We start from the raw sequence: 9,150 nt of genomic DNA on the forward strand, positions 1-9,150 counted from the left end.
TTGAGTACTTGGAGAGTAGTGAGCTTCTCAATCCCCTTTGGCATGCCCTCCAATAAGCAACAGTCAGACATAATCAGATGTGTCAGACTTTTCATTGATGAAATATCATTTCGTAGTCTTTCCAAATTATGACATGCTTTCAGATCAAGAATTATAGTAGACTCTTAAGTTTAGCAATGGAGAATGGAAGCTCGAGTATTCTTCATATCCCACGCAGACTCGGACATTTCAACTTCTTTAGATATCTCAACTTGTGTCCAGAATTCTTGGCTCCCAACTTCAGGAAGAATTTGAAATTTATTGACACACTAGTCTAAAATAAGCTTTTTATAGCTACGATTTTACACCGACTATACTGAAAATAGGTATAAAAAATAATATAATGGCAAAACCGTAATAAATGATAAATAGTTTTATACCGATTAGACTCTGAATAGGTATAAAAGTTATTTTTTATACCGACTACACTTAAAACCGGTATGCAATATTCTGACGCGTTTTTATTGCTGGATTTTGCAGATTTAGAGGTTCAAAGTCCTTCAAAGTGGAGCATTCGGAACACACCTTTCCAAAAGCAAATTCATGTGTGGATTTACATTCCAGGAATGGGTTTGCGATTGAAGATAATCCAAGAATTGAACACCATGATTCTTTATGATGCTACGACTGTGTTTGAACCAAATTCAATTTATTCTTCTCCTGTTGCTTTCTTTCTGTAGCATAAAAGATTGACATGGTATATGTCATGTTTCTTGTTCTTAGGTTTCTTTGTTTCTACATTAATGCAAAGATGTTGTTATTAATTTTTATTTTCTCAAGAATTCAGAAACCTACCTATACAGGGTATGTTCTATGCTCAATTTTTGCTTTCTCTCCATTGCGATAATGGTTTTGTGTTCTTATGGATGTTATATTATGCAGGTTGGTCATTCAGAGAGCTTTTGGCAGCTAGGTTCAGCAGGTTCATGTTAACAATATGTTCAATTACTATTGGTTAATTAAAATTTGAAAACGTTTTCCTTATCATCAATGTCATGTTCGTGTTGTTTCAGAGACAGCAAGCTTACAAGGATTTTGCGAGACTCTCTAGGTGGGAAAACAAAGACATGCATAATTGCTACCATTTCTCCTTCTGCTTATTGTATGGATGAAACACCAAGTACACTAGACTATGCTAGACGTGCAAAAAGCATAAAGAATAAGCCTGAGGTCTGTTGCCACTGCTCTTATTGTCCTTTGTACAATTCTTCTAAAAGCAGTTTTAATTTGTTGGCTTTTAATAGGAAAACCAAAAGGTTTCAAAGGCCGTTTTGCTGAAGGACTTGTACATAGAAATTGAGAGGATGAGAGAAGGTACATTCATCACCAATTTGTAAGTTTAGGAATGTAGAAGAATATTTTGTATCTCATCTTTGCCTATGTGAATTAGAAAGAAGGTACATAGATATTTGAGTGTTGTTTGATGAATTAGAACGTAAATCCTTAGTCTAGTGGTAAATGATGAATTGACTAGGAAAGAAGTTAAAACTGTTTTGGATGGTCACTTATTTACTTCATTAAGTCTGGTGGTGCATCTTTTGTAAGAAAAATAAAGAATCCTAATTTTTGTCAGTGATTTGATAGGGTAACATTGCTTGGTTGTTCTTGTACCAAATTTAATGTGTGCATATGCTTTGTTAGTGTAGTTTTTATATGAACAACCATAATAATCAGATGCAGAAACACAGATGAAAAAGAAAAGAGATCTTATCCCAAATTGGATGAACATCTGCAAGGTTAAAAAGGTAAAACAACATAGGAGATGGTGGGAGCTTATATACAACATAAAATAAAACAAGTCAGGCTTAGTTTTAGGGAGAATTTTTTCCTTGCAGATCTTGTAAAAAATGTCATTTATTTAGTCTAGCAACAAAAAATATTTGGTAGTAAGAAACAATATGTTTATTTTATTATAAGCTGTTATCATTATTAACTCTTTTTTAAAATCTTATCAACTAGTAGAAATTCATAAGAAATATCCATGTTGTAACAAAGGTGTGCACTTATAAATTGCCTGGAAATGAGAGGCAAATGTTTCTTGTGTTATGCGTTGCTGATTTTAGCTAGAACAAGTGGTTCTTAGATTGCTGATTTTAGCTTGAACAAGATGTCTTCAACCTATTAGTTATGATAAAGAGAAATGACTACAATCTGGAAAACAATTCCTCACAAGAAACCCTCTGAATGAAATATCTACTTTAATTCCCTTTGTTTACTTGACAGGTTAATCAATGTTGAAGTATATAGTTTTTTAAAGTAACACTCTACTGAGGAAGTTTTATTTTCTTACATAGCCTTATTTTCATTTTTGTCTATCTTATTTATGTTCTCTCAATAAAAAAACTTTAAAATGGGTTCTTATTGTTCTTAACTATTTATGGAATAAAAATATAGGTGTTGGAGCTGCTTGGAATATTGCCAATGTGCATTCTGGTTCATCAGTGGCTGTTTTGGTCTTGCAGCTGTTGGGTTAGCTGTAAGTTTTTCTTCTTCTTCCAACATCTTTGGTTTCACTGTAATTTGCTTAAAGCTGAAATTACTTTTAGTAATTTGCTTAAACTTGCAATAAGACTCACTTTTTTCTTCTTTTCTTCATATATATCTTCAATCAAACCACAAAAAAAAAAACTCCTATGGTAAAAGTGATGGCTAAAGGAGTAAGAATCATAAAAAAACACTAATGTTGTAATTTTTGTTTATTTTGTTCTCTTCTGATTAGGTTTAAGCCTTAGTAATATATGAAACAAAAAACAAAATCTAAGGATGATGTTGGTTTTAAATTGGACTGAATCTAGGTTGCAGAAGGGGCACGAGCCAGAGGTGCTTTTGAGAATAATAGGTGTCGACATCAACCCTGATAAATTCATTAAAGGTTAACTTCATCAAAGTAACCTTTTAAAGTTTTATTTGAAGTCTTAAACTTCCTCTGTTTTCCCCTTTCTGTAAAATGTCACTACGCACACTTTTTCAATTTTTAATTTTAACAAAGAAATCTTTAAAATCTCAATTTCATAATAAAAAATTATCCCTTTCTTAAAATTATTATAATGTTAATTAATTTTTCTTCTCAGTTATTTAATTTCACTTAATTATTACGAGGTTATGATCGATTATTATTTTTATATCTCATATTTAAGAAATAAATAAATTATATCTATTAGTTTTTTCAAACGATGGTTTCTCAATAAGCATGTGTGATTATCTATTAGTTTATAATATCTATTTTAATTGTAATGGATGCAGGGGCGATGCTGGTTTCTCAAGTCAAATTTGCATTTGTATCCGGATTAGCAATAACCATTTTATTTATACCAGGTAGAAATATCACTTAGATTTTTTAAATTACTGTTTGGTGACATGTTCCAAGTTCAACTTAAACATTTCCTCGGTGTTATAATTTGGTCAGATATAATTGTTCTCTCTCATTCATTTGGACCAACTGGTTTAGTTTTACCTTTTCTTTTTCTTAAAATTTGCACTCAGTTTTGGGATTGACGCCACAGTGTAATCTTTATTTATTGTTGTAGGTAAAAGATGCTCTTTGTAAATTCAGTATCCAAAATGGCCTATAGATAATGTAGTATTTGTTAGGGTAACACTTTGATTTGGTCCTTTTTCTTGCAGAAGCTTAAAAAGTTAACGTAAAACATGTAGCATTGGAGATTGGCATTTCACCATATACATTAAATAAATGCAAATACAAATGTAACCAGTGGAATTTGTCATGCTTTCTTTTTGGAAAATTATCATTCTTAGTATAATATTAGTTTATTAATTTTATGTCCCAATCCTTCTTGCAAGAAGCTTATATGGCCCCTGATGTCTGTGACATCCCAAAAATACAGTCAAAACTATAAATTTAGAAAATCACATTTAATAATAATCTCAAACAGTTTTACACTAAAAGTTAAAGAAATGCGAAGCAATTGAGCGCTCAAGGATGAACGTCCTTGAGTGCGAATCCAACATAATAGACGAATGTGCAAAAGCCGCACGTCACACAAAAGAGTTTACAAATTAAAGCCAAACGTACAAGAAACCTGACCGAACGGTTTACACAGGACAATTACCGAACGGTCGAATTAACTTAAAAGAAAACAAGAGATGGTCGAACGACCACTCAGTTCAACTAAATACAATACTGGCCGAGCGGTCTCACTGCTCGATCTTCACTTCGATATCAACCATGTTCTCTTCATTCAACGCCTCTTCCAAACGTTCGTCTCCCTCTGCTCACATCCACACGGATGATCATTGCAATGACAAGACGGACGTACAAGGACAATGGACAACACAAGGAAACGAAAGGGTAAGCTTACGTAATTTAACTCATGCATCAACATGCAATTTCAGGTAAACAATTCAACATACATGCATATCTCAACATACACATTCATTAAATAACAACCCACTTTAACGTATTCACAAATTAAAACTCAACACGACTGACTGTCCGGACTACAAGGATTTTGTGTAGCTTCGGTGTTCGTGCACTCGGGTGATGTAGTAACTGGAACTATCATCAGCTGCCACCCGAGGTTAATCCTATCTGTCCAAATAATCACCAGGACTAGGACCTCCTGCCGTTCCCACACATGACGTACCCTCTCTACGTGAGAACGAGTACTCACGGAACATCAGGATGAACAACCGGCTAAGCTTACCACATTCATACTTTACAGATCTCAATAATCAATTCCTGAGTCGTTCCTCCCCGGAACGCTCTTTCAAAAATCATAACTTTCCATTCATCTCATATACTCTTCATCATTTACTATTCATCATTTATCATTCATCATTTATCACTCATCATTTATCATTCATCATTTATCATTCATCATTTATCATTCATCATTTACTGTTCATCATTCACTATTCATAATTCCTTAGTCATCATTCCATAATCATTTTCATCATTCATAAGAAACCACCGAGACCGAACGTTCTGTCCCCAAAGACCGAGGACGAACGCTGTAAAATGAGACCCAAAGGGACGCTCGTTCGAATCAAAGAACGAACGGTTTAAGTTCACAAATGTACAAGTCTGGTACTGTTCATTGGACGAACGCTGTGGAAAATAGTACGAGAGCTCAAAATAATGCCGAGCCCCATTTTGGGACGAACGCTATGTTCAAACCAAGCACCATCATAACGAACGCTCAGAGTTAGACCGAGCACAAATTTGAACGAACGTTCGGTAGGAGACCGAACACCAAATTCGAACGAACGTTCGGTATGAGACCGAACTCCAATTTGAACGAACGTTCGGTATGAAACCGAACTCCAATTTGAACGAACGTTCGGTATGAAACCGAACACCAATTTTAGAACGAGCGTTCGGTATGAAACCGAACACCAATTTTAGAACGAGCGTTCGGTATAAGACCGAACACTCCTAAGTACGATCGTCAGGTGTGAAACCGAACGTTTAATAACTTAAAATACAGAATTGATAAATATACTAAGGGACTTTTGAAGAAGTGTTTACGAGTGGTAAAATACACTGTTTCACATATGCATACAACAGAAGGGAATTTATCAAAGTGTACCATATTCAACAATACTTGGCCGAACGCTCAAGCATAGCCTTTAGACACGAGGACGCTCGTCCTCAACAAGGGATTGATCCAAATGAACGAATCCCACTTCGGTTATTTTCATCAGAAAAACCGAACGGTCAAAGACCGTTCAGTAACGAACGCATAGGCAAAGTATTTTAGCCGAGGACGCTCGTCCTCAACCAGAGTTTTATTCAAATGAAGGACTTAACATTTCAACCAGGTTACTTTTGTAAAACCGAACGGTCACTGACCGTCCGTTCAGTACGAACGTACAATTTCATGAGAAATTCATTTTCAATTCCAGATTCCAGTATATCTTTCATCATAGACTTTCATAGCTTCATATGTTCATATCAAAATCAATTTCCACATTTCATACGATCCAGATCATCAAAATCTCATGTATTTCATGCTTCATACATAAATTCAATCATATTTCATTTTCATTCATTCAACAACGAACGTTCATGCCACTTAATCACAGTAACATCATGCATCATATTCATGTAAATAACGAACGTTCATATAGCATACATCAAACTAGTTAAATTAAATAAGCTTCCCTTACCTGGAAAATGACGAACGTTCACAGACGCACACAATTACTCCTTTCCGCTACAAATCCCCCGCTCGCCAACGCTCGTCCAAACCAGGCTACAATGGACGAACCCCAAACACCATCAGATCTACCCCTCGTTAAAATGGTGATCAACGTACGCACACAAAACTGGTTTTGCATACCAGTAAGACGAACGTCAGAGAGGGAGAACGAACTTACCAGTTCAGTTTTCTCCAGACGAACGTTTCCTCTGAAATCCTTGACGCCGAGCGTCCTTCAATGTTGCCGGAATACAGATTGGAGGAGATGAAATGGGTGGTTCTTAGAGAGAAGGTACACAGAAAAATGAAGAGAGAAGGAGGAGAGAGTTGAATTTTTCAGAAATGAAAATGGTGGAGCATGTGGAAGGTGGAGGATATTTCAGAATCTCAAATTGCTTTCCACCTCACCCGCGTTCGTCCGCACTCGCCAGTGCACGTCCCACTCGCCAGCGCACGTCCCACTTTGCCAGGCTGGACGCACGTTTTGAACTCCTGATTCCCGACAGTCCACGCTGGACGTCCACTCCGCAGTCGCCACGTGTCTTCCACTTCCAATTCCTGACTCAGCTTCACGTGCAACAGTTGGCGCTCGTTAGTGGATGTCGGACGCTGCTGTCGTCCAAGTGCGTTGCTGAGGTGGCGCGCTCGAGGCTCGCCACGTCATTTTTTTTTTTTTTTTTTTTGAAACCTCACAATGTCCGACATAAAATAGTCAATTGGCTAAAAGATCATGTATATTCTGGTGCATTTCAGAATGGTTTAAAGGTCAATACCTTCACACTTTCAATATGTATAATTAAAATATAATGCTTTTTTAAGCTTTCTTTTTCTTTATATTGTTCTACTGTTTTGTTTTATTACTCTAACTCTTTTTCATATATAGAATCAACATTCGGTGTTTTTTTATAATTTTATTTCTACCTCCAATTTAAAGGTTTAATGAAAGTGGAAAAGTGGGTGATAAGAGATTGGTTATGGACAGTAACACATACAAATTAAATATTCAAGAAAAATGTTACTTTTGTACCTGTCAAAGCATAACAGGTATAAAAAATCTTATTTTTATACATGTTATAACACTGATAGGTATAAAAGTGAGATTCTTTTATATCTATTATAGAACCATCAAGTATAAAAAAGTGGGTTTTTCTGATATTTTTTATACCTACTCCCAGAATTGGTGTGAAAATAAAAAACTTTCTATACTCCTTTTTCTATACTTACTTAAAAATAAGTATAAAAAGTCTTTTTTATACTCCTTTTTCTATACTTACTTAAAAATAAGTATAAAAAGTCTTTTTTATACTAGTGACAAGGAGGTCCTTTGTACTACCATAGAGTAAAATCATCTTAAATTTCAATAGATCATCAATCACATCCTCACCCAATACCTCTGTTGTATTCTCCTCTGTATTTTTAATTAAATCCTTTCCAATCCACAGATGAATTGCATTTCTTTTCCTTATGACTGTTCTCAGGGAAAACTAAGAGAGAGAACAAGCAAGCTTTTAAAAAATCGTCTTAACAGGTTAAAATCTTCCAGAGTCCAACTCTTCTGTTGGACCTGCACCAACTCTTCCGATAGAGGAAATATTTAAGCACCCTTGTTGTCCTCCTCAGATGACTCATCAAAAGCGTTCTTTGGGAGCAATTCGTGACCAGAATACAGCTCTGCTATTGTGTCAAGCAGTTTTCCTTCATTTATTCTGTTGAGATCCAACTTCAACTTCTCCAATGTCTTATCAAGTGATTCATCTCTTCCCCTTTCATGAAATTTGTTCCTTGTTGTCATCAACATGCTTCACCAACACAACTACTGCTTTCATCTTGTTTGTTCGAATCGACATTTTACTGCAAACAAAAACACACACATCGTCACACCTCCTCTAGAGGCAAAGACAAGAAAGAAAAGAAGAAATAAAAAACAATAAGTACAATAGCAAATACGTTTTGGAAATTATGCTAGGCTCTGTAGAATTATGTCAATAAAAGAAAAAGCATGCATTAGTATAGAACATCATGCATGATCGAACAGTAGTTTTCACTGAGCAATTAGGAAAAGTTTAATTATTAAGCTACATAAGATCAAACATATAATGACAATTATCAAGAGTGAATAATCAGTCATTACTTAATATAATACATCTCTCGGTGAATATATAAAACATAATATAAATAATATATAAAACAACATAAATTATACGCTCAAATTTATTTAATTCAAAGGATATGCAATATAATATATAAAAAGTTTGAACTCTATAACATTTAACAAATTGGTGATTTATATGGAGTTATAACTCATTTGAAGAATCATATAAAAGTTTATTATTTCTAATTAATATAAATAACAAAATAGAGTTGAACCTTTGAAATAATATATAGAGACAAAAGAAGCTAGATGTAGGAATATATTCAGTCCACTAGGTAACCTCATCCAACTCTTTCTGTTACACCTTGCTGCTACTGACACAAAAAAATGATTTTAGAAAATAGCGCAATCGAAGTTAGTATATGATTCAAAACATACATACATATATATATATATATATATATATATATATATATATATATATATATATATATATATATATATAACGGGGTTTGCTAACATACGTGAAGTTCTTTTTTTAGTTAGTACACAAAGTGTATCGGATTTTAATAGACAAAAATATATTGTGAATTCTAAGTTTTAAGGTAAAGGGTATTTGAATAATTTTTATTCTCAAAACTAAAAAAACAAGAAATCTCCAAACCCTTACTCACCCCTCTTTCATCCCTCATTCCTCTCAACTCTTTCTCTTTCATCTCTCATTCCTCTCAACCCTTTTTTTTTCATCTCTCTTACTCTAACATTTTCTCTCTCATCCTTATAGTAGTCCCAACTAAAAAAGTCAGGAACACTCACCTAACCCTGATAAAAAAAACAAGAAACCCTCAAACTCTTACT

The 9,150-nt window shown here is 34.4% G+C and overlaps 1 protein-coding gene across 8 annotated transcripts; it reads left to right on the plus strand.

Annotated features, from left to right (window-relative positions):
- Positions 1-487: 487 nt before the first annotated feature.
- Positions 488-3,534, plus strand: LOC148199121 (kinesin-like protein KIN-5B). 8 transcript variants are annotated; one of them, XM_088114060.1, is made up of 8 exons: positions 488-736; positions 827-843; positions 922-961; positions 1,053-1,209; positions 1,284-1,372; positions 2,434-2,515; positions 2,835-2,911; positions 3,283-3,534. In XM_088114060.1, exons 4-7 carry the CDS (start codon positions 1,144-1,146, stop codon positions 2,895-2,897), a joined length of 300 nt encoding a protein of 99 aa, XP_087970186.1. In that variant the 5' UTR covers positions 488-736; positions 827-843; positions 922-961; positions 1,053-1,143; the 3' UTR covers positions 2,898-2,911; positions 3,283-3,534. The 8 variants fall into 8 exon arrangements, 7 of the variants coding, with proteins under 7 accessions (XP_087970186.1, XP_087970185.1, XP_087970182.1 ...); XM_088114059.1 differs by having other exon boundaries at positions 488-843; XM_088114056.1 differs by having other exon boundaries at positions 827-961.
- The last annotated feature ends 5,616 nt before the right edge of the window (positions 3,535-9,150 follow it).

The sequence above is a fragment of the Vigna umbellata genome, chromosome 4, assembly GCF_029865625.1.
Source record: "Vigna umbellata cultivar VRB3 chromosome 4, Vumbellata_1.0, whole genome shotgun sequence".
Classification (NCBI taxonomy): domain Eukaryota; kingdom Viridiplantae; phylum Streptophyta; class Magnoliopsida; order Fabales; family Fabaceae; genus Vigna; species Vigna umbellata.